Below are 26,940 nucleotides of genomic sequence, written 5' to 3' on the forward strand. Positions count from 1 at the left end.
GTTTTAGCCACAAATTCAAATTTTCTAATCCCTATATCTTTGCAACCCGATGGTGTAAACNAGATCTACGACATCGGGTCGCAAAGATATAGGGGTTAGAAAATCAGAGTTTGTGGCAAAAACTCAATTCCTCGGAAACTCGGATAAAATCTCGGGAACTTTCTTAGTTTAAGGTTTAAAAATTCTAAATTAAGATGGCTGAGTTAGACCTTTTTCTTTCCAACTTTATAAATTCATAAAATTATGTTTTTATGTTGGAAAATGCATGTAACACGGTGTCAGGGGTCTTCAGTAAAGTATCATATCGAAACTTTATATGTATTTAAACAACCCTCGACCAGTTTGCCATGAGATACAATTTAAAAAACAATCTAAATTGTTTGGTTCTCCAGTGATCAAAAATATGGACGTTCTCAAAATCTACTTTAAACAGAAACTAGAAAAAATGTTGTTTTAGTTCGACGATGTACAAAGTACATGTCAAAAATGTATTAGTAAAGTAAAACCAAAAGCAAAGGCGTTACGACACTTCAAAATCGACCCAGGTGTGAAAATAATGCACAATTGTCACAATTGCCTGACGCTCTGTGCCCTTTTAACCTAAACCTATCGAACACAACAGTTTCTGCCACATTTAAACTCCCTAGAAGGGGATGATCTTAGATTAATTAACAATAACAGATATTACACTAGATGCTGTCTTTTCAAGATTTTGGGGTTTTTCGTTTACAAACAAAGTACATGTCAAAAATGTATTAGTAAAGTAAAACCAAAAGCAAAGGCGTTACGACACTTCAAAATCGACCCGGGTGTGAAAATAATGCACAATTGTCACAACTGCCTGACGCTCTGTGCCCTTTTAACAACCTATCGAACACATTACTTTACTTCTGATTGGTTAAAGAAAACAACAGTTACTGCCACATTTAACTCCCTAGAAGGGGATGATCTTAGATTAATTAACAATAACAGATATTACACTAGATGCTGTCTTTTCAAGATTTTGGGGTTTTTCGTTTACAATAACCCCGAGGCAGAAACACAATGGAGTTCCGCGCAGGCAGCGTTGAATAACAAGACAGAGAGAGAGCATGCGCTGCCTGCTAGGAACTCCTTTGGGCTTCTGTCTTAGGGTTATTGTGAACGGAAAACCCCTAAATCTTAATATTTTTATATGTGTTGTTATTATTCTATGGGGATGATTCATTTTTTGTACTGTTCCGTTTTGCCGTCTCTAGTCTGTATACAATGTACAATGTACGAATTTTTCAGGGGCGTAAACTTTAATTTTTCAGAAGTGTAAACTGGAATTTTTCAGTGGCGTAAACTAGAATTTTTCAGGGGCGTAAACTGGAATTTTTCAGGGGCGTAAACTGGAATTTTTCTTTTTTGACATTCCAGGGGAGGGCTCTGCTGACTATGAGGGCTGCATTACTCTTGAAAATCTTGATTTTTACTTCTCTAGGGGCTAAGCCCCCATAACCCCCCCCCCCTTCAAGTTGATAAGGTTGAATTAAATATGAAGGTACTCGAGACTGGAATTATTTGAAAGTTTCCATGAAAAACTGAGAAAAGGATGTAGAATAGAAGAAGAAGCGGGGGTGGAATATAGATAGATACGATGCTCTAACTGTTAATGCACTTCCGAACATGAATATTTTAGATTATCTTGATTCACTATATATCGATCTTTCTAGCTTTCTGACAGGGATCCAAATATATAAAACCTCTAAAAGTATTTAGATATCTAGCTAAGAGTGAACAATATTTTCTGGATGAAAAATAAACAAATGGCAGATATATAGAGTTCATCATCATATTGTGCGTATTATTATCTTTGTTTGTGCACAATTTGTGCTTGCAATTTTAGTTTACAATGTTTGCTTACAATGTTTGTTTACAATTTTTGCTTGCAATTTTAGTTTACAATGTTTGCTTACAATGTTTGTTTACAATGTTTGTGTACAGGGACGTTCGATGTTTGTTTACAATATTTGTTTACAATGTTTGTTAACAATGTTTGTTTACAATGTTTGAGTACAATGTTTGTGTACAATGTTTGTTTACAATGTTTGTTTACAATGTTTGTTTACAATGTTTGTTTACAATGTTTGTGTACAATGTTTGTTTACAATGTTTGTGTGCAATGTTTGTTTGCAATGTTTGTTTACAACGTTTGTTTACAACGTTTGTTTAAAATGTTTGTGTACAATGTTTGTTTACAATGTTTGTGTACAGGGAGATGAGATGTTTACGAAACAAGATCCACGCCAACCTGTTCCTAACATATATACTCGCAAACAGCTGCTGGATATTAACTGCTGTGATGCAGGACGCACACTTCCATGATGTAAGTTACGCATTTTAAACTTTCGTGATGTAAGTTATACGCATTTTCAACTTTTATGATGTAATTTACGCATTATATTAACTGCTGGGAAGCAGGACGCACACTTCCATGATGTAAGTTACGCATTTTACACTTTTATGATGTAAGTTACGCATTCTACGCTTCCATGATGTAAGTTATACGCATTTTACCCTTTATGATGTAAGTTACGCATTTTTTTAAACTTTCATAATGTAATTCACGCATGATATTAACTGCTGTGATGCAGGACGCACACTTCCATGATGTAAGTTACGCATTTTTTTTACTTCCATTGTGTAAGTTACGCATCTTAAACGTCCTTGATCTAAGTTACGCATTTTACACTTCCATGGCGTAAGTTAAGCATTTTTAAATCATTTTCTTTTCAAAACAAGGAAGATACACCAGGAACCCCATGTTTACATATTAAGTGTACTTCAGTGTCTAGGTGGAATTTAAACAAAACTTGGCATGATAAGCAGTAATTTTGTTAACGTATCTTGGTAAATCTTTCTTGGTTTAAAATAGAATTTCTATAAGAGTTTAATCAGTTTCATGTTATTATGATGTTGATTTCAGTGTAAGAATGCAATTTGTTTATAAGTTTTTCATCAGTCTACACTCTACATATAGTAAATAACAAGTTATGTAGATAATATTCTTCTGTAAAGTAAATCCTTTTCCTTCAATGTTTCTCTTCATATTAAGTAAGGATTATATATAATTGTATAATCTATATAATAAGACAAGACACTCATATATATGTTCCTTCTGGCCGGTCAAACGGTTGGACCGAATGGACTGACATTTTTTGTGAACGTACTGATGGGTAGCCTAGGGGTGACATAGGCTAAAAATTTGACATTTTTTTCAAAATTTTTTTTTCCACGGACAGCCCCGGGCTCTTCAGCTAGTTTCTAATACTATATATTCGGACTCTAAGCCACTTGGTTCAGCTCAGACCTGAAGATATTAACCAATCAGTTTTCCAATCTATTTCTAACAATATTTTTATTTTTTAATATTCTTTTTTATTAGCGTCTTAGGATATCAGACATTTAATATACTAGGCTTTCAGGGCGCTTCGCAAACGGACAGACAGACAAGCAAAGTATATACAATATACATTATAAATAATGAATTATAATAAAACAAAATTCCTAAATCTTTGCAAACTGATCGTGTTAACCTTCAATGTTTCATATTAGATTATTTGTTCTAACAGAATTCATAGTTTGAACTATCTAAGGTCTCCGACATTGGGTTGCAAGGATATAAGGATTAGACAATCAGAGTTCGATTCCTTTTTGTATTTTAAAAACATCTCAACTTTTCAAAAAAAAAAAGAATTTTCATTTAAAAAGATTTTAACATGCTAAGATGAGAAGAAATTAAAATTGAAAACAGTTTTTTTTGCAGTGATGAGAGATTTTAAGTTGATGTTAAAAGTTAAATTCGATGAGTTTTTGCCACAAATTTTAATCATCTAATCCCAACTTCTTTGCAACCTATGGTGTAAACCTTTGAAGTTTCAAGATCATCTAACAAAATTCATAGTTTGAATAATCAAAAGTCTACGACATCAGAGATGGAATTTAAAGAATTTGAGCCGCGGTTTAAATCCGCTAAACCCCGGTTTAAATTAAGCGCCGGCTTAAATCTTGAAACATTTGATACAATTTTAAGTGGAATCAATCATATTTAAACCGCCGCTCAAATTCTTTAAATTCGGCCATAGGTTGCCAAGATTTAGGAATTAGAAAATCAGAGATTGTTGCAAAAGCTCATCTTTTATGGTTCTATTCTGAATCTGAGATAAAACTAACTTGGCATACTAAGATCATTTTTCAGTCTTAAAAGGAAAAAGTTTCGAGATTCGAAAAATGTTAGGATTGTGTTACCCCCTCCATCATTACTCACCGTAGTCAACCAAGACATTTTATAATTCATAAACATCCAAGTTTCATATGATACACAAAAAGGTTAAAAAAGAAAATAATTTGTATCTGGAAGGTTTCTGAACGAAGAAATTAGTGTTGTAAATAGTAATTTTCATTGAAAAGGATTAAGATAATTGCACTGCACAGAAATATCTAAATCCTAAAAAGAAAAATTGTAAATCCATCTTAATCAGGGTTTGGGTCAGGTGTAGAAATATTCTAACTTAATCCTTGAAATGAAAAGGAATATTAAGTTTCTGCCACAAACTCTGATTTCTGATCCCTATATATATATATCTTTCCATGTAGACCTCTAATATTTCAAACTGTTAATTCTGTTGGTTCATATGGTCTACGTTTGAAATATCAAAGGTTGCAGAGATATAGGGGATTAGAAATATCAAAGGTTGCAGAGATATAGGGGATTAGAAATTATGAGCTTGTGGCAAAAACTCAATTCCTTTGTTTATGTTTCAGCTAAAAATATGTTTTAAGTATATCTTAAACTCAAATATTGCAGAAGGGAAATAAATGTTTACATTTAAACAAATCTCCCCCCCCCTTTCTTCTTTAGCAATGGCTTTATCTCATACAATATGAAATGAAATATGTAACATTTTCTTGATATATGAACATTTTATTGAAATATGTAACATTTTACTGAAATATGTAACATTTTACTGAAATATGAACATTTTACTGAAATATGAACATTTTACTGATAGAATTTTAAATGCATTGAAACAATGAGTGAAGTAAATTCCTTCAAGCACATTTCCTACATTTTGTAAATATTTTCAAATTTTTATTCTTTTTGGGTAAAAATTGATAATTACAAAGAAATTTAACCTTTCTGCAGAGACTTCAGTAAAAATAAAACACAGTTACCCAAAGCTTGCAAAAAACAAGCATTGAAACTTTTTCCAATTACTTCTTAAAAACAAAAGCTAAAAACAAGTCCTCTTTACTCTATAATACTCAAATTTGCGTTAATGAGAAAAAATCAAAGTCTACGGCGCTAAGACCCTAAAAGTTGACCAAATCTTGAAATGCAACTTTATACATCAGTTTGGAGCTATGTGAAAAAGGTCAAATTCATGCGGAATGACTAATGCGACTTTGCGACTCTGTGAGAAAAGAAAATTTGTTTGGTTGAATTTAATTTTTTATTAAGTTAGTGGAGCTGATTCCAGACGACGTCTGAACTCAATATCTAAAGAGGAAACTTATTATTTTAAGTGATTAAGTATGGCAAGGTTATAACGCAAGGAAAGTTATTTCAGAGGTGTGCGCATCTTTTGTACTGCAGTGTACTGTCTCTGGGCGGTAATGTAAACACAAGACGGATGTCGAAGCCTGACATGGGATCCATTTTTCACATAAAATATCAATGAAATATTCTGGTTTTAGGAAACTATTATGTGAATTATCAAATTTATCAAAATCTAATGCTTTTAACCTCCTCGGATACTAAACGAACACTGATGCCTCTAATCTTGTTTACAAATTCCGCCCAGAGAAAACTGGTTTCAGAGTATACGCAACTGCAATTTACTTTCCTTGCATTAGTACCTTGAAGTAAGGAATCTATGAGAAAAAAAATAGCTGACTTGCAAACTCTTATTGGCCGAAAGCAGATGTGTGTGGCTTCTGATTGGTCGGACCATTAAATCCATGAAAAGGAATTAGATAAATCCGTCTGACTACAAAAATTAGAAGTCAACTCTTTTTCTATAGAGATTAAGAATGCGCAAATTCCAAGCTTATATTCAACAAAATGATCCCTTTAAATTCAATTTACATAATCACACTGTTAACCACAACCTTTTACTGTTAAACTAGAAGTTTAACATACTGTTCAGAATACATGCGACCGAAATAACGAATTTGTTAAATTCAAAATTTTTAAACGTAGCAGTTTTCAAGGTCAAGTTTTCAACTTTAAACATAGCAGTTTTCAAGGGCAAGTTTTCAACTTTAAACATAGCAGTTTTCAAGGTCAAGTTTAACTTTAAACGTAGCAGTTTTCAAGGTCAAGATTTTAATTTTAAATGTGCAGTTTCCAGCTCAAGTTTTAACTTTAAACTTAGCAGTTTTCAAGGTCAAGTTTTCAACTTTAAACTTAGCAGTTTTCAAGGTCAAGTTTTAACTTTAAACTTAGCAGTTTTCAAGGTCAAGTTTTAACTTTAAACGTAGCAGTTTTCAAGGTCAATTTTTTAACTTTAAATGTGATCAGAGCTGGGAACTTTCATGTTGGATGCCAGAAATCCCGAGATCACTTGATCTCGATATCAACTGTGGGCACTTTTGAATTTTACGCAGAATCTGCTTGATCTGTTGATTTTGGATATCCAAAATCTCTCCGTCGCTTATTGGTCGAACGTAAAATTTCCGAGATTTTGATTGCCTGTTAGTTCTCCACAGACGACCCTTGTCACGGAATATCTTTAAAAAAGAATAAATTGATCTGTAGATTAACAACAGATTAAGATCCATGATTGATCTCGGCATTCACTATACAAGAGTTCCCACCGTAGATATATTTCTAAAGAGAAAACATCGGAATTAAAAAAAATATACTTTTACTAGCCTTAGAGGGCACTTCGCGCCCATCTTCTAAATTAATTGTGAACATGTTCTCTTTGTGTACATCGTAAAACAAAACAAAAATAATTCGCGGATTTTCACAAAAAATTTCGCGGATTTTCAAAATTTTTAAAAATTTAATGACGATCGAATTTTGATGGAGACAAATATTTGAAATTTTGATTTTTCATAAACCTTCCCTGGGGTCCCTAGATGTCCCACAAAAAATTTGCGCCCGATCGGTTCAGCCGTTTTGACGTTTATTGGATACAAACAGACAGACAGACAGACAAGCCAAATTTATATATAGAAAGGGTGAACCTAAAAAAACCACACATAATACAAATTCTTCTCTAATTGTTTAATGCATTATGATTCAAACAGTTTTATTGGATATATTTTATATTTGTTCATTAGTCTCTTCACCTGGGCAATCTTTCTTCCTGGAAGAAAGGGTCGTCCGTTCCGCTTTAGGTGATCAGCAGAGAACCCATGCATTGCAAACTTCTTCTCAACAAAGACAACAAAGACTCTCAGGCTTTCTTTTTTGATTGCATTGAGAGTGGCAGGACCGGGGACTGCACCAATATTCAGCCACTTTATTATTTTACCATCACTGGCATGTGGCTTTTTCTGGAGATAGGTCTCTATCTGTGATTTCAAGATGCATTTAAGCTTTTTATCCATTTTTTCTTGGTAGATCCACTATCAACTGGTCCCAAAATAATAGTTTTGCGGATTTTCATTCATTATTATATGGATTTTCTTAGTAATAATCCAAAAAATCCGTTTTGTGTGGTTTTTTTAGGTTCACCCTTTAGATTAAAGATTAAAAAGAAATTGAAATTCTTAGAATTAATAATTTAAACTTGTGTTCCTGTTTCTTGCTATGAAAAGTATTCTGCATGTTGTAATGAATTATTATTCCAACATTATTGCAGGATAATCTCAGCAATTTGTACTTCTGATTTATTTAATTTTTCAATTGTCTTGTGTCATAAAATTAATAATCTTGAAAATAATTTGTTTTCAAAAATTCACATATAAACATTTTTTGGTTTTATTTTTTCCATATCTTTTCCCGCAGAATAAACATTTAAAAACATATTTTACAAAGAAAAACAAACTTTTATATAGTGTAGGAGAACAGAAAATATTCTAAAAAACAAAACAAAATACATCTTCTTTTATTTAGTTCAAAACTCGAGTTTCAGTTCTTCAGTTCCAAACTTGTTTTATTTTAAATTATTTAGTTACAAAATTTCCAATTATTTATTTCCCTAACAGCAGTTTAATTGTATTCAATTAAAAAAAGTTTAAATAACCTCTTTCTTGGAAGAAGTTTCGCAAAGTCTAGAATGTTCCACGAATTTTTTATTTATACATTTTTTTTCTTCGTTGTATTAAATTGTGGATAGTTTTGGAAATTTCTATTTGAAATATGATACATTTAATATTTTTGAGATATTATGTTATTTATAGAAACTGATCTTTATATGGACCCAAGTATTACTCAAAAATACTAGAAAGGTGCTACACCGTTTGCATACGTAATTTATTTTGATTTCATGAGATCAAATAACAAAGACGACTGAAAGGTTTTAAAGTTGGTGACATCAAGCGAATTTGTGTGATACAAGTTCCCTATTCCTTTTAACTTTATATCTTGAAATTTTGTATTCTTCAGATATTTCAAAATTTAAATAAATATAAATTGAATATGCACTGAAGCCTTTAGAATTTAAAAGGTTGGGTTCAAGTTGTGACCAAATAAAACAGAGATGATAACTTTTGAAAGAAAATCGGTTTAACTGGGTTAAACTCATCATCTCATTGGTCAAGATATCCAAAGGTTTAACCAATGATGAAGTAGAAAATAAGTTCAACTCTTTGAAGCTCCGTCAAGAGTAATAAAAACAAAATCTTAAACACTGCATTAAATATCTACTTTTATAAATAACATTCTTTAAGGTAGAAACTGTTTTCAGTATTTTGTTCAATTCTTGATTTTAAAATTAATTTGTTTTAGGTTTCTTTTTTAATATTGGAAACACATAATTTATGGTACAGCTAGAAACCGAACCTTAAATCTAAAAGTTCGGTCCAATTTAGAAGTAAACATTCCCTTTATTGGATATTACATGGTTGCCTGCACAAGGCTTAAATATTCCTAGAAACCAGTGGTTTGGTCCAAGAGGTGAATTCATGCATTTCGCGAAGCACGAAATAAGACTTGAACTTAAATAACGAACATTTTTTAACCGTTTTTTTTTTATTTTGTGAAAAATTGTCAAAATTCTGGATTATAACAATTGGCTTGTAAAGCAAAAATTCAAAGCTACAATTTGTATCAGAAAAGAGGCGCCAAGGGCCCTAAAAACCTGTTTAATTGGAATAGTTTTAGAATTTTAAACTCATTCGGGAAATAAATAAAGGATTGTTAATGAAGTCCTTTCTGAAAAATGTTGTTTTAAGTTGAGTGCCCCGCTCAGACCATATTTATCACTAACGGTCTACAAGAATTTTTTTAAATTCAACTTTTGTCTGACGAATGTTGGGGGGGGGGGGATTCCACCATCACCTTTATACTTCCCTTGTGTGAAAGGACTAATCATTTTAACTTTAATAGTTGAGGAGATTTTATATAAAAATTTTAACAAAAATTATTTATTGCTATTAATAATTTATCCTTCTAATCCAACATGATCCTCTTCTCATCCCTCTAATCCAACATAATCCTGTTCTCATCCTTCCAATCCAACCTAATCCACTATTCATCCTTCTAATCCAAACTGATCCTCTATACATCCTTCTAATCCAACCTGCTCCTCTATTAATCCTTCCAATACAACCTTATAATTTCCTCCTCCTTCTAATCCAACCTGATCCTCTATTCATCCTTCTAATCCAACCTGATCCTCTTCTCATTCGTCCAATCCAACCTGGTTCTCTATTCATACTTCTAATCCAACCTGGTTCTCTATTCATCTTTCTAATCCAACCTGATCATCTTTTCATCCCTCTAATCCAACCTGGTTCTCTATTTATCCTTCCAATCCAACCTGATCCTCTTTTCATCCTTCCAATCCAACCTGATCCTCTTTTCATCCTTCTAATCCAACCTGATCCTCTTCTCATCCTTCTAATCCAACCTGATCCTGTATATATCCTTCTAATCCAACCTGATTCTCTTGTCATCCTTCTAATTCAACCTGATCCTCTTCTCATCATTCTAATCCAACCTGATCCTCTATATATCCTTTTAATCCAACTTGATCCTCTTATCATCCTTCTAATCCAACCTGATCCTCTATTCATCCTTCTATACTAACCTGATCCTCTATATATCCTTCTAATCTAACCTGGTCCTCCTCTTATCCTTCTAATCCAACCTGGTTCTCTATTCATCCTTCTAATCTAACCTGATCCTCTATATATCCTTCTAATCCAACCTGATCCTCCTCTTATCCTTCTAATCTAACCTGATCCTCTTCTCATCCTTCTAATCCAACCTGGTTCTTTATTCATCCTTCTAATACAACCTAATCATCCTTCTAATCCAACCTGGTTCTCTATTCATCCTTCTAATACAACCTAATCATCCTTGTAATCCAACCTAATCCTGATTCTGTCTTTTCTCCCTTTTTGTTTAGAAAAGTTGTAATCAGTATTTCCTGAGTATCTTAGCACTTCTTCTCTTGGAATACTTAGTACTGGAATTTCAGGATTGAGAAGGAGGCCTAAATTTATTCTTCTACAGCTTACCATCATTACATCTTGTTAGTAACTTTATCTAAAGGGAGTGTTCACCTATCTGAAAATATATATACCAGAATTAGGAACACTATTAAAACTAAAATATATATAACAGAATTAGGAACACTATTAAAACTAAAATATATATAACAGAATTAGGAACACTATTAAAACTATCATATCACATGTTTCCGAGAAGATATTAAAGCTCTAAATTGTGTTAATTTTCTAATCCCAAAAATTAGAGTTTTAGGTGTAGATAGGTGATTAGTCCCCTTAAGTTCGGAAACCCAAACATTTTTCCACATCCATGCTTAGCAGGCATAGTTGAACCATTCTGCTTGTGCCACTTCGAGTTGAATAGAAATGGTTCAACTATGTCTACATAGTTCAACTCCGCCTGATCAATTAAAAATCATGATCTCAAGCTTGTTTTAACGACTGAATATTTTTCTAAGGTGGAGTTATCTTGGTGTGTATCCTTGGTTTTTCTCAGATACTTCCACCTTGCAACCTTCTTCTGGATGTTCGTTGAAGGTAACTTAAATAGCACTGTCAACGTAATTTCAAGTAACCCTCCCTTGAAACTTTAATATGAACAACAATGTGAAAGATATTGTCGTTTTTCTAGGTTTAAAAGTATTTAATTGAACAGTTGAAAATAATCAGTTTTCCAAATTATAAACATAGATATCTAATTCATACTTGATCAGACAAAGCTTTTTAGGGCATTACGCCGCCGTTGTGATTTTGGCATTTTCATCTTTGAAAGGAGGGTCACTTAGAAATTACGTATACAGTCCCTTTAAAGGATCATATTTACTTATTTTTCAGTTTTCTTCAAGATATGCAATAATTAAATGAAGCATACACAGAAATGTTCATATTAGGAACTAAAAACTTGTTTGTTTTTATTCCAATTAACAGAAAAATTAAGTTAAATTCCAAACTTCGAGTACATTTTTGTGTTAACGTTCTTTTCCTAACTTTATCTGTAGAAGAGAAACTTTTGGTTGTTTATTATAATTGATCGTAAAAGAAGATGTCTCCCCTTGTTGTTGCAAATATGTTTGTATTGTTCACTCGAGGTTTAGTTTGTGGACATCCTAAAACTTTACAGTTTCTTTTATTCTCTTATTTTATCTTTTTCTTTTCTCCTAACAGAGTTATATTTTATGTTAGATACAAATATTTACTTTGAAAATATGATATTTTTCAATATATCTAATGGCGTGGATACTCAGTTTTTATTTTATATAAAGTTTGAAATGCACTTTTTGCTGAATTTCTACATTTTTGATCCCACCCAAACCCCCTCCCAGTCCTGGCCATCTACCCTTCTTCTACTAATCTCTGAATCCGGAGAAAATGTTGGTTAAATTGTTAAAATAAAAAAGATTTAAAAATTTCCGTAGAGCTAGGTTTAGTCTTATAATGAAACTCTGGGGTAACATTATTTCTTCAATTTTTTTATTCATCATTCGATATTTTTATTGTTTTCTAGTGAAAATATATTCTACTTAAAATTCACAAAATTGAGTTATTGTTCCTACCGGCCCCTAAATTGAGTTATTGTTCCTACCGGCCCCTAAATTGAGTTATTGTTCCTACCGGCCCCTAAAAAAACTTTAGTTCAAAGAAGGTTCAAAACTTTGAAATAAATCACCCAAGACTTCTCTTGCATGGTTCATTTCATGAGTAAAACTAGCTCCAGCTAGGGAAGAGTTTACATCTTTTTTACATTTTTTCCCCAAATAAAGCGCACTAGAAAACAACTTGTAACTCAAAACGTTGTAAGGTTTCAACCTAAACTAAGGAATAATTTAATTTCATACTGTGGGCGGAAGGATGTGGGGCCAAGGGGAGGCTGATAACACATAAAATAGCAAATTAAGAGAAATAATGGTTTCGTAAACTCGTTAATTGCTTTAAGTTTTCACACAAGAACTTTGCAAATTTATTGCTGCACAGTATTTCCTGATTATCGTTTTTATGCTCTAACTTCTAAAACGCGCTTATGAATGCCACGTTGGAAAATTAAAATGTTTATCTTAACAAAGACGACAAAAAAAACAATTTAAACAATTGTTCTGCAGTCTGGAAACCCTGTTCTCTGAATAAAAGTGTGTGAGTGCAGGAACATAATATGCAATAAATCTTAAATAAATGTAGTTTTCTCATGATTTAGTAGATATTACATAGAATATACTTCCACTGGGACCCCGAACAACATGCGGAGGGAAATTTAAGAATCAGTTCGGAAAGGTATGTTTTACGAAATCTTCAGATTTCCCTGGAGACCAACTATCTAAACTAAAGAAGCAAGACCATAGTGTATATCCACTGTTTGTTTAGTACCTGGTTTGTTTACAAACAAAGTTTAGATCTTGTTACAAGTTTGAAAAGGAACCTTAACCCTCTCCCTCTGGATAATGGCGCCTGATTAGTGGTGTCGTATCGTTTGCACTAATGATTGATCGGACTAACGTTCATTCGCACTAACGTTCATTCGGACTAACGTTTTATTTGAGGGTTAGGTTAGGTTAAGACAATTTCTGGGCCGAGTGCTGCGGCTAGGACAGGCTGAGAGGCCGAGCGCCGCGGCTAGGACAGGCTAGGGGGCCGGGCGCTGCGGCCACAAGTGTTACTGATCAGCTGACTTTAGTGCAAAAGTATGTTAGTTCAATCGGACATTAGTGCAAACGATATAGCATCTGATGAGTGCCATGAACCAACTTTCTCACTCTATTGGCGTCTGAATGTTTACCTCTATCAGACTATCATAGGCGTAAACAGGGATTTGTCAAAGGGGGCTGAGTCCTAATAGCTCCCCCCCCCCATACATACGTTGCTGGTCTTCATTAGATTTTTAATTTAAATTTTTAACTACTATTCAATTGTTCTACGTGTAAAAGTAATGATGTCGTTTCCTCTGATAAAATAAGAAAAAATTTACGGTCACCTGGTTAAAGAATTAATCAACAAAAAATAAGAATTATGGTTTAAAAAGCAACAAACAAGACTTTGTATTGTACACATTATCATCAAAGGGTTTATATATTTATAAGAGAGGAATGAAATTTTTTAAAGAATAATGTGCAGCCATTTTGAATATTTCAATGGAATCGGAAAAGCAGGTTTTATGTACAGGGTTACCCAGAATAGATAAAACAATTGCTTAAATCTCATATTCTGAATACTGAATTTTGTTTTTTGCTTTCCATTTAGTATTTAATTATAAACCAAGTGATTTGGAACAGTATAAACTACAGGGATCCAAGAGTATAAGAAAAGCACCGAATAAAGTTTGTATGGTCGTCTCTGAAGTGTAACCCTGCGCCTAGAGATGGAACAAATGAAAACAGAAAGGAAAAACTAGTTGCCGTATGTTCTGTTAGATGTGGATGGAAAAATGTTCTGAATTCTTCTAATATATGTTTAATTCTTCCTCTATCTAGGATTGTATCTGTTTGTTCAAGTTATTGCAACTTTCTCCGTAGAAAACGCAAACATGAAGCTTAGACATTACTTCCTGATCGGTTGGGGTAGGTTGTTAGAAGATATATCGTCATTAGTCATCATTTTTTAGTCACTAGTCAATAGTTATTAGTTATAAGCTTATAGTCTTTTGCAAATTGTCATAAGTCATTAGTCATTAATCATCTGTCTTTCGTCATTATTCATTGGTCTTCAGTCCTTATCATTAATAGTCATTAGTCTTTGATAAGTCTTCAATGTTCCATTAGTTATTCATACTATTAATACCAGTCCATATTCATTAGTCACTAATTGGTACTTTTTTTACTCAGACCTAAATTTCAGGTATTCCTTTCGTAATAGTCTTTCTCTGGGCCATCCTTACCTACAGAAGATCTCAATATATATACAACATATCATATAATGAAACTCAGGTATAAATATTATAATAGAAATTCGGAGCACTTCACGCCACTCCTCCAAGTGCTAACGGTACTTTTTTCATTTCACGAATATTTTTTGAGAACAGGTTCTTTTTGATAGTTGGGATATCTTTGCATCAAAAAGTGCAAGTTAGTTTTATTTAGATTAAGTGAAGGGTTAACCACAAAGAATGAGGTTGCAAACACGATTCAAAACTCTTAAAATATGACGTTCTGAAGTTTTAGTTTTGGTTTTTATCTTTAAATTTGTATTTCAATGGTTTACTAAACGACAAATCACAGAAATAAGCTATTGGGAAAACTTCACACTTTTTTCTCTCAGAAGCTTATATTTTACCCGATACTAATGAAATAAAGATGACAAGGTCTCAAGGTACGTCTCTAAGGTGTTAGGAATATGTGAAAAAAAATCGGATTTGGTCAACCCTGTTCTTATCATTATATCTTATGTGGGAAACACTGTATATCATACATATTTAAACCTAATTTTGGTAGTTTTCATTTGAATTAGTTTTGACTTGAACTTGACTATGTATAATGTGAATGTGTAAAGACTTGAAATGCACTTTATTGCACAGATGTAAGATGCATAGTGCATACCGATAAATAAAGATTATATTAGGAATGTGTAAAGACTTGAAATGCACTTTATTGCACAGATGTAAGATGCATAGTGCATACCGATAAATAAAGATTATATTAGAGTATGTATCATCCATCTTTCTTTGCAAATCTCTTCTCTAGAAAACTTACAAGAAGTTTGAGGATCAAACAGATTTAAACTCGTAGATTTTATCAATTCAGAGCTTTACCCATGTTAAAGGTTCTGTTAACGTACATTTATAGAGTATCATCAACGGTTCACGTACTCTTTAAACCTGTATCTAAGCATTTGTGATGGATATCTTTGTGTTTCTCTCCAAAAAGCCAGTCGGGATTTGTATAATCCTAAATCGTTAAAACAAGAAGTTCTAAGTTTATTTGATGAAGCTAAGTTTAAAATATTTACTTACAAATTGACGGATAAACATTTTTTAAGATAAAATTCTAAGAACAGAGTTATTTTGGTATTTTGGTATACTATCTGTGGTTAAGGTTCTAGTTTTATGTGGGTTTATTTTGAAACCCGCTTACAAGCCTGCGCCATGCTTGCTGTCAGCTGATTAGTTTTAAATATGTAAACGGCGGAGAGAACATTTACGTTTATTCTAGCTATATTTTTGGTTTGTTAAATTTGAAATTTTGCACGCAATTAAATCAGTGAACTCTTATCGGCCGGAAACTGGGAGGGAGAGAAAAAGAGCTGATTAAGCAGATGATTAAAAGTGTCCACATTGGATATTCAGATTAAGAGATCGGGATTAAGGGTATCCAATTCTAAAGTTCACAGCTCTATAGTCTAAATTCAAAATGTTATATAAGATTCTCTAAACAGTGGTTTAATTTAATATTACAGCATGATGGAGCCAAGACTCTTCAAACTTGGTTCATAATTTACAACAGAAACTTCAAACAAAATACCTTGGATAGAAAATAGATTAGGCTCTATAAGCCCATCAAATGTAGAGCTATGATAAGATTAACCGAATTAAAATTGGGTTGTAAATATAAGAGAATTTTTCAAAACTTTTGTGCTCTTAATTCCTGGATCCAGTATAATCCCTCCGTCAGAACCCAGCTAGCCAAGATGACTAAAATTGCGGGATCAATCATTTATCAACCTTTTTCAAAAGTTGACACAATAGATATCGAGATCAAAATAAATTTTACAAACAGACCTAGCAATTGTAAGCTTGGTTTTCCAAAACCCAGTTTAGTTATATTTCATTCAGCTATAAGTTTCAGGTTCAGATGTTCCAGAGTAACAAATACAAGATCTGATTAAACCAAATACAAGATATTTATTAGATGGCTTTTAGTATTCTCCTAAAAACAGTCGTAGACATGAAATCTAGATTGAGCTTTTCCTGGATATAGATATTGTCTAGGTTCCTACTGGATATAGATATTGTCTAGGTTCCTCCTGGATATAGATATTGTCTAGGTTCCTCCTGGATATAGATATTGTCTAGGTTCCTCCTGAATATATGGATATTGTCTAGGTTCCTCCTGTATATAGATATTGTCTAGGTTCATCCTGTATATAGATATTGTCTAGGTTCCTGCTGGATATATGTATTGTCTAGGTTGAGTTACCTCCAGAATATCGATATTGTATAGATTGAGGTTCCTTCAGGATATAGATATTGTCTATGTTAAGGTTCCTTCAGGATATAGATATTGTCTATGTTCCGGTTCCTTCAGGATATAGATATTGTCTATGTTAAGGTTCCTCCAGGATATAGATATTGTCTATGTTAAGGTTCCTCAAGAACATATCTATTGTATAGATTGAGGTTCCTCAAGAATATAGATATTGTATAGATTGAGGTTCCTTCAGGATATATCTATTGTCTAAGTTGAGATTCCTCAAGATTATATCTATTGTCTAGGTTGAGGTTCCTCAAGAATATAGATATTGCCTAAGTTGAGGTTCCTCAAGATTATATCTATTGTCTAGGTTGAGGCTCCTCCAGGATATATGTATTGTCTCGGTTGAGGTTCCTTAAGATTATATGTATTGTCTAGGTTGAGGTTCCTCCTGGATGCCCGTTTATAGAGAAGTCTAGTATAGAGTGGGTCTACATAGTTCCTGTGTTCTTCCTTCTTGCAACTAATACGTTCTTCCTCGTCTCAATCTTTTACGTTGTTGTTACCAAGCTCAGATCCGCAGGTAAATAGAAGTAGGAGTAGGAGTAGGAGCAGGAGCAGGAGAAGGAGCAGGAGCAGGAACAGAAGCAGGAGCAGAAGCAGGAGCAGGAGCAGCAGCAGGAACAGGAGTAGGAGCAAGAGCAAGAGCAGGAGAAGGAGCAGGAGCGGGAGAAGGAGCAGGAGAAAGAGTAGGAGTATGAGCATGAGTATGAGTATGAGTTTTCAATGGTTAAAACATTAAGCAAGTCGAAAGTTAAAAATAAATGTATATTGAAGGTATTCGGGGAAAAATGCAAACTAGCTTTCAACAAAGAAATATTTATAAAAATAGAAATTTTCATTGAAAATCTTGAAAATTGTTGTTTTTGTTTAAATCTATAAAAATCAAGGTTGTTTTTTAAAGGTAAGATACTCGACTTATGCACTAATGTACTATAAATGTCGTCTTCATAGCAATAGACACTCCAAAACCTCATATGACGAAACTAATTGTTGGCGTAAGATGAAGTGACAACTTGGCTGGAGAGAGAGGGGGAGGGATTTTCTCCGCTTGTCAGCCATAAAAAGCTTCTAAATTGCTATGAAGACGACATTCACAGTACATTGGAGCACATCCAGAATAATGTTAAAAAACAATGTTGAAAAAGTAATAATAATGTTTCAGGACGTGGTGAGCAGGATCACCAAAACTGGAAAGCAGCGAAAGCTCTTCTTGTAATTATACCCCTTCTGGGCATTACCTATTTAATTACTATTCTAGGTAATATATAAATATTAATTCTTTATTATAATTTTCATATTTTTATATTTATTATATTATAATCTTCATATTTTTATATTTATTATCAATGCATATCAATATTAAAAATATTATTAATGATAATAAAAATAGTATTGTATTTCAAGGGTATTATAAATATTCTTATTTGATATTTGATATTTGATTTTTGACGACTAATATCAAAATAATCATAATACTTGTTAAATATGAACAACGAACCTGAAGTCTATTTATTAATTTAGAATAATAATAATAATTTGAATTTGGATTATTTGAAAAACGTAATTTTGACCAATCGCAGCCAAGCTAGCTAAAGAAATAGATGTTTGTCGTTAACTCTGAATTTGTAATCCCTATATCTTTGCAACCTGATGGAGAAAACCTTTGATATTTTAAACTATGAATTTTGGCAGAGAACTTTCGGTGGCGTTTTATGTGATCATTTTTCTATCTACACAATCAACAATTTAGTTACTAAATGATATTTTAAATCTCAAATTTTAACAATTGTCTTAAATAATTTTTCAGTTGTTAACAATACCGGTTTTTAACGACGGATATATTCCTAATATATTGCATGAACCACAGAGTTGAATAACAGTGCGACACAACGATTATCTTTAAACGAATGAACTATATATTCTTATTATCAGAAAATTCAAAATTCTATTTAAAATTTATTTTACGTGCTGTCCCGTTTTGCCTTATATATTGTCTTATTTTTATGTACCGTACTGCACCTTGGTATAGCTTATTAAAAGTAGGCCGGGTACTTGTAATCAACGGAGTTCACTTTACGGTGCCTTAAAGCTACTTTATTGCATGGACTTTGTATTAAGCCATTGATTGGAATACAACTCTGTTTTGTTGGGAAAACTTAAAAACCAAAGATCGGACATGTTTTAAACCTTTAACTTGTTTTATAAATTATATATTTAAAAATAGAACTTGATTTTAATCAAATATAACGTACAATAATAAATTTTAAATGGTGCTACCTTCAATACCAAATTCATCCAATGCATTTTTTCTGTAAACATTTTAATACTATTTAATACTAGTTGTAATATTTCTACTTGGTGAACAGTAGATAAATAGGAACCATCTGTTTTCTACAATACAACCGTATACAGTCAAAACATACACAAAATACTGTAGCAAACAAACAAGCTCTCGCAAACAAACAAGTTTTATAAAAAAAACTCTATCAAACAAACAAAATCTAAGAAATTAACAAACTTCAACCAACAAACAATCTCTAGCAAACAGCAAACTCTAGCAAGTAAACAAACTCTAGCAAACAAACAAACTCTAGCAAAAAAATCTATCAAACAAACAAACTTTTCAACATTTTTATATTTGGATTTTGAATTTTAGAAATATGTATAAATTAAATAGATGAAGGTCAAAGCAATTTAACAGGGTGCTCACCTATCTGCACACACCCTGTCACAGACCTTGTTCATTCTCTACACTACACTCTTGTTTTACAATGTTTTTTTTTCCTATGCTTCAATTTCCCATCATGTTCTTGGTTAAATTTTGAAAGAGAAGTTTTTTGGACGTCCTGATAACCACCAATATGTTTTCTGTTCTGGAATCAAACAACATACTCTAGCAAACAACAAACTCTTGCATACAAACAAACTCTAGCAAACAACTCTATCAAACAAACAAATTCTAGAAATTTTTTTTTGGCAAACAAAAAAACTCTAGAAAACAAAAAACTCTAGGAAACAAACAGACTCTAGCAAACCAAAAACAATATAGCAAAAAATCAAACTCTAGCACTCAAACAAACTCTATAAAACGAACAAACTTTAGAAAACAAAAATAATCTAGCAAACAAACAAACTCTATAAATCAAACAAACTCTATAAATCAAACAAACTCTAGCAAACAAAAAAACTCTAGAAAACAAAAAAAAACTTTAGCAAACAAACAGACTCTAGCAATCAAACAAAATCTATAAAATTCCTTTTCAGTGTCACTAAATTCCCTTTCAATGTCACTAAATTCCCTTTCAGTATTACTAAATGCTCTTTCAGTGTCACTAAATTCCCTTTCAGTGTCACTAAATTCCCTTTCAGTATCACTAAATTCCTTTTCAGTGTCACTAAATTCCTTTTCAGTGTCACTTAATTCCCTTTCAGTGTCACTAAATTCCCTTTCAGTGTCACTAAATTCCTTTTCAGTGTCACTAAATTCCCTTTATTGGTGTACACCCTTTACATACCCGCAGTGTGTGAGAGAGAGAGAGGGAGAGATAGTGTAGCCTGGAGAAATTGTGACACAGAAATCCCCTGGGATTGGTTTGAGATTATCATACATACAACTTCATACAAGAAACATGATCCTTTACCCTGCTCAGAGTATCTATATAAACAGAGGAGACACATAAACTTAAACTCTGCTCAGAGTATCTTTATATACAGAGGAGATACATAAATCTTAACCCTGCTTAGAGTATCTACATATACAGAGGCGATACATAAACCTTAACCCTACTCAAAGTATCTATATACAAAGGAGATACATAAACCTTAACACTGCTCAGAGTATCTATATATACAGGGGAGATAAATGAACCTTAACACTGCTCAGAGTATCTATATATACAGGGGAGATACATGAACCTTAACACTGCTCAGAGTATCTATATACAGAGGAGATACATGAACCTTAACACTTCTCAGAGTATCTATATATACAGGGGAGATACATGAACCTTAACATTGCTCAGAGTATCTATATATACAGAGGAGATACATAAACCTTAACACTGCTCAGAGTAATTATATATACAGAGGAGATACGTGAACCCTAACACTGCTCAGAGTATCTATATACAGAGGAGATACATGAACCTTAACACTGCTCAGAGTATCTGTATAATCAGAGAAGATAATGAACCTTAACATTGCTCAGAGTAATTATATATACAGAGGAGATACATAAACCTTAACACTGCTCAGAGTAATTATATATACAGAGGAGATACATGAACCTTAACATTGCTCAGAGTATCTATATACAGAGGAGATACATAAACCTTAACACTGCTCAGAGTATCTATATACAGAGGAGATACATAAACCTTAACACTGCTCAGAGTATCTATATATACAGAGGAGATACATAAACCTTAAAACTGCTGAGACTATCTGAGGATATTTCAAAAGAGTAATATTTATATTCTTAATTTGCTCACTGGATATTAGTTGTCAGCTAATTAGAAACTTTAAAAAGAATTTTGACTTTTGACATTTTCTGAGAAAAAAAAAATATATTCCTACTCGTGTTTTATTTATTTTTTCTGTTTCTGTATCTAAACATTTTAGTTTTCAGTTTCTATTTCTTTTTACTTTCATGATTATAGATTGGTTTTATTAGGAAATTGTGCGGGTTTTTAATTAATCTGTTAAAATCTAAAATCATCAATAATTCTAAATTTTCATATACAGGGTGTTGTAAATAAACTTAACAATTCTATCTCTGAAAGAATGTAATCAAACCATTACCCTATAATTAATAGTTATTAAGACCGTTGTGTAATTTAAATGTTGGTTACTGCATACTTCAATTCAGTTGGTTACTTCATACTTCACTTTAGTTGGTTACTTCATACTTCAGTTCAGTTAGCTACTTCATACTTCACTTCAGTTGGTTACTTCATACTTCACTTCAGTTCACTTTATAAATTTACTTGCAAAACTATTTTAAAGTTTCCTTTAGATTAGAGTTTAAACGCATGCAGCAATCAATCTATCTTCCTATTCTATATTCTCTGGACACCCACTTGTCTTGCTTATATTACTATCTGCCGTTCCCTCTACCTCCGTCTGTAATAAATATCGGGTCACATGATATTCTGTAAACCTGCAGTACGTTGTACATTATTAACTATTCATTCTGCAACAAATACAGCAATTTTGTTAGCATGAACATACCTGGATATATTAACATGAGCTACGTAATATAATTAAAACATGTATTGTGATAGATTAACTAGGATTATATCTATCCATGTTAATCCTTTCAATACGTACATTCAACTTAAACTGTGCTGTAAACATGTGTAGAGATACCTTAACTACATTATATCTGTCCTCGCTAATCTTATAAATATCTACATAGTAAATGTGTTACATAATTTTCTTAATCATTTGATATAGATAACGGCTTAAGAATTGTAATTACATCTATTAACTTTAACTTGTAACATATAAACCTCAAATACATTAGTTAGAATAAGAACTCCGCTTTGATTACAGTGTAGAGTAATTGTACCCCAGTTGAAATATTTGGGTTGAGATCATACCTCAGTATATGGTAGAGATTGATTAAAGGCAAGCCAATGCTTGTGTCCCTGTGGGACATTTAGAGCCTGAGTAATAGCTTGTTTGATTGCTACGCTTGTGTCCCTGTGTGACTTTTAGAGCCTGAGTAATAGCTTGTTTGATAGTTACCCTTGTGTCCCTGTGTGGCATTTAGAGCCTGAGCAATAGCTTGTTTGATAGATACGCTTGTGTCCCTGTGTGGCATTTAGAGCCTGAGTAATAGCTTGTTTGGTAGATACGCTTGTGTCCCTGTGTGGCATTTAGAGCCCAATTAATAGCTGGTTTGATAGATACCGAGATCGCGCCCAGTGGTAGTGGTGTTGATAGTTTACGGGATTGTAGCCTGGTGGATTGTGTCCTGGTTGACTTTGATAGCAGACGGGTTGTACCTGGACTGATACAGTTTTAGGACAAAGTATTAAGAGAACTGCATTTACTACACGTCTACTACAAAGTGGTTCAAATTAGTTTTGAATTTGAAGTACAGATGCTATAATGTTAAGAATAAAACAATAAAATTTTCATATTTAGGCATACAACCCTTTTTTGAGTTAAATTCCTTTTTTGCATTCCACAATTTTTTTGGCCCTTTAAGTACAATAGAATTGAAACATTTACTTTTACACCAAATTAATCTTTTAAGCAAGTATGATCTGGATTCTGTATCCTTTATCCTGTATCTTGTTAAAAATGCAAGGCGTGCAAAACCTTCTATTATCCTAATTCCAAGAATGAGAGACGGACCTTATTATTAATGGATAAGAGAGAGATAATAATAAGAGTTAATAAATGATAATAATAATCCATTCATATTTTCTCTCACTAATGATAGAATACAGAGCGATGTTAGATACTTTCCCAAAGGCATTTTCCCCAACAGCAACTTCCCAAGGAAAATTTCCCAAATGGTAACTTCCCAAATCTGCCATTTCTGAAGCGGTAAAGTCCCAAGTTTGTCTAAATGTAGCGTGCAGCCCCCTAGCCTGTTCTTGCTGCAGCGCTCGGCCCCCTTGCCAATCCCAGCCGCAGCGCTTAGCCCTTCCCTACCAATATCGTATCTCTATATATCTAGTCTGGTCTAGTGAAAGTTACTATAAAACAAAACAAAAAATGAAAACCAAAATCTTTTTTTTTCGCCTAAAAGTAAACCAACGTAAGCCATGTCTAATTCACAACGGTACCAATAAAAACTTTGTCTGATCAAAGTTTAGATAAGATGTTCATGTTTTTTTGTTTTCCAAACTGATTATTTTATTATTTCATTTCAATTATTATAATTACGAAGTGTCTTGTGTGCATATTTCTGCTCCGCTTCTTGAAAACGATCAGAAAAAGCGCTTTGAATTACGAAATAAAAAAAATCGCTTAAACCCAACTACAACAAAAAACGTTTTTTTTTTATTTCGTAATTTAGAGTGTTAAAGTTGTGTTTATTAGTACATTTTAAGAATTAAACAAATGACAGCTCCGATTTTCTTTAATATTGTAATGATTTCAGGCCCCACAGATACTGTTAGCATATCGTTTGTTATATTTGAACATCTGAGAGCAGTTCTACTCTCCACTCAGGGTAGGTTTAGAACCACGAGATATTTTTAGGTTTTTTAAATTTTAGTCGACATTTTTTTCTTTCAACATTAATTGTAAGATATTTCAACCTTCCCAATTTTTACGTTTTTATTTCTTTGTCTATAATTTTTGTCTCTGTCTCGTTCCTTTAACTTCTTCAGATCCTCTTTTCTTATTTAATCATCTTTTTTTATATTCTTTTTTCATTTTTCATCTTTATCATCTTCCTTTCTCATTTATTAAATTTATTTATCTTTATTTATAATTTCGTTCTTGTTCACTTATCTTCATTTATTATTCCTTTCTCATTCATTAATCTTCATTTATTCTTCCTTTCTCATTTATTTATCTTCATTTATAATTCCTTTCTCTTCATTTATATTCATTTATTCTTCCTTTATCTTCATTTATCTTCATTTATTCTTCCTTTCTCATTCATTTATCTTCATTTATAATTCCTTTCTCTTCGTTTATCTTCATTTATTTTTCCTTTCTCATTCATTTATCTTCATTTATTCTTCCTTTCTCATTTATTTATCTTCATTTATAATTCCTTTCTCTTCATTTATCTTCATGTATTCTTCCTTTATCTTCATTTATCTTCATTTATTCTTTCTTTCTCATCCATTTATCTTTATTTATTCTTTCTTTCTCATCCATTTATCTTCATTTATTCTTTTTTTCTCATTCATTTATCTTCATTTATAATTCCTTTCTCATTCATTTATCTTCATTTATAATTCCTTTCTCTTCATTGATATTCATTTATTCTTTCTTTTTCTTCATTTATCTTCATTTATTCTTCCTTTATCTTCCTTTATCTTCATTCATTCCTCATTTTGTCTTTTTTATAATCTATATTTTACATTACAATTATTTTTCATGATTCTTTTATTCAATCATTAGTTCTTTAATTCTTTCTTTTTCTTTCTTTATCCTGGTTTAGGCTTGAATCTTGACTAATTCAATAATGGGTTCCTATATAATTTAAGTTTGCCTATTATATTCCTAAAAAAAATGTTTGTTTTTAGGATTCTCAGTAACTCTTCCATACTGTTTCTTGAATACAGAAGTAAAGGGAATTATTAAACATAACTGGAGTAGATGGAGAACAGCAAGGTAAATACAGTGAGATCCAGGAAACTATGGTAAAGAAAGACGACTGTTAGATTTAAATTATGATTTTACATAATCCAGAGAACATGATTTTGTATATGTAAACGGATCCACTTCACTTTAGTTGATTTTAAAACCACTTTTTCCCCTTTAACAACATTAAATCCAATTAAATTTAATGTCGTCTTCCGCATTATTATGGGTATACGTATATTTTATAACTCTAACTCAATAACCTGAAAACGTCTGAACCGAATGGGCAAAATTTTGTGTGGAACAGTGTACTGCATCTTACTACAAGGATGTTTTTCAACAGAATAAAAAAATATGATTTAAGATATTTTTTAATAATCTGCAAAACTATTTTATTAAATAATCAAAGTATCAATATATAGTATTTGAAAATGCCTTCAAAAGAAATGAGTACTTGCCAAAAATCCTTTGTAATTTTTAAGTGTAAACTTTGATTTTTTAAACTTTGGCTACTTTATCTACTATTTTATCAATACAATGAAGACGACTTTATCTACTATTTTATCAATACGATGAAGACGACTTTTTATTTCAATTTGATTTACATCAAGCTGTTAAACAGCATGGATGCACATCAACATAGAAGTCAACAGAATTTTTTAATAAAAAAGCTTTGATCACTTGTAAACTTGTAATTAGAAAAAAGCTTGTTAACAAATAAAAAAGTCGTCTTCATTTTATGGATAAAATCGCCAACCACTGCAGCCAAATTCATGGGTTGAAAAATCAAAGGTCTTTGACATCAGGTTACAAAGATAGATTTTGAAATTAGAGTTTGATGCTAGTAATCAAAGTCTTGCGCTAGGTTACTAGCATTTGTTTAATATACTTGATATATTATATTTTCAATGGATTTTCGAAGATGAAATTGATCAAAATCAAATTTTAAAACATTTTCAGAAGATGCTTCAGCTTTTAACTTTTAACATTTACTGGGTAAAGATGTTTCTCTCCAGGGTTAAAACCTGGAAAAGCTGGAAAATACTAATATTGAGTTTATTTCCTGTTACTAAGGACAGTTTGCACCTGTTCTAGAAACTTCTTTTCCGTTCATTCTTTAACTTTTAGTATGTATTCTTATTTTTATTCTTATTCTTATTCTTATTCTTATTCTTATTCTTATTCTTATTCTTATTCTTATTCTTATTTTTATTCTTATTCTTATTCTTATTCTTAGTAAGTGTGAACTTAAAAAAAGGGTTACATAAGAATTTTAGTAGCTGTCTTCTAATCAGAAAAACAATACTGAAAGTTGGATTTGATTGTGAAAAATGTCAAAACAAATTTTAAACAGTTCTTAAAAGTTTCTACATTTAATTTAAGTTTTCAAATTAGCCGGGGAAATGCGAAAAAAATATATTTAAAATTTAGAAATGTTACTATTCAGTTTTCCATGATATGATATATCTATATATACAATGTATTTAAAAATTCAAAAATATTTTTAATATTTGTTAAGCCCTCAATTTTATATTTTACAGGGTTTCTAGTGGGATTAACCCGATTGTTGTGGCATTTACTCTTTACAAAGATTTATATCCTTCCTTAATCTAATTTTATCTAGAACTCGGAGTTAAATATATTTGGTTTAAAAAGTTACGGTGGTAAGGAATTATATCAATAAAATGAAGACAACTTTCGATTTAAATTTTAAATTTTATCAAGCTTTTAAACAACATGGAAACAAAGAGAATCTTTAATTACTTGTAAACTTGTCATTTAATAAAAACATAAATAAAAAGTCGTCTTTATTCTTTTTATATAATTGCCTTCCACT

General features: G+C 31.9%; 1 protein-coding gene across 1 annotated transcript in view; it reads left to right on the forward strand.

Annotated features, from left to right (window-relative positions):
* Positions 1 to 26,940, forward strand: part of LOC111696747 (diuretic hormone receptor) — a 68,951-nt gene that overhangs the window by 30,274 nt on the left and 11,737 nt on the right. The window contains exons 7-14 of the mRNA XM_023466469.1: positions 2,239 to 2,350; positions 11,112 to 11,190; positions 14,112 to 14,198; positions 14,476 to 14,564; positions 17,202 to 17,346; positions 17,989 to 18,084; positions 23,944 to 24,015; positions 25,046 to 25,133. Of these exons, the coding sequence (XP_023322237.1) occupies positions 2,239 to 2,350; positions 11,112 to 11,190; positions 14,112 to 14,198; positions 14,476 to 14,564; positions 17,202 to 17,346; positions 17,989 to 18,084; positions 23,944 to 24,015; positions 25,046 to 25,133 (768 nt within the window). The remainder of the gene's footprint in view (positions 1 to 2,238; positions 2,351 to 11,111; positions 11,191 to 14,111; positions 14,199 to 14,475; positions 14,565 to 17,201; positions 17,347 to 17,988; positions 18,085 to 23,943; positions 24,016 to 25,045; positions 25,134 to 26,940) is intronic.

This window comes from Eurytemora carolleeae, unplaced genomic scaffold, assembly GCF_000591075.1.
Source record: "Eurytemora carolleeae unplaced genomic scaffold, Eaff_2.0 scaffold126, whole genome shotgun sequence".
Classification (NCBI taxonomy): domain Eukaryota; kingdom Metazoa; phylum Arthropoda; class Copepoda; order Calanoida; family Temoridae; genus Eurytemora; species Eurytemora carolleeae.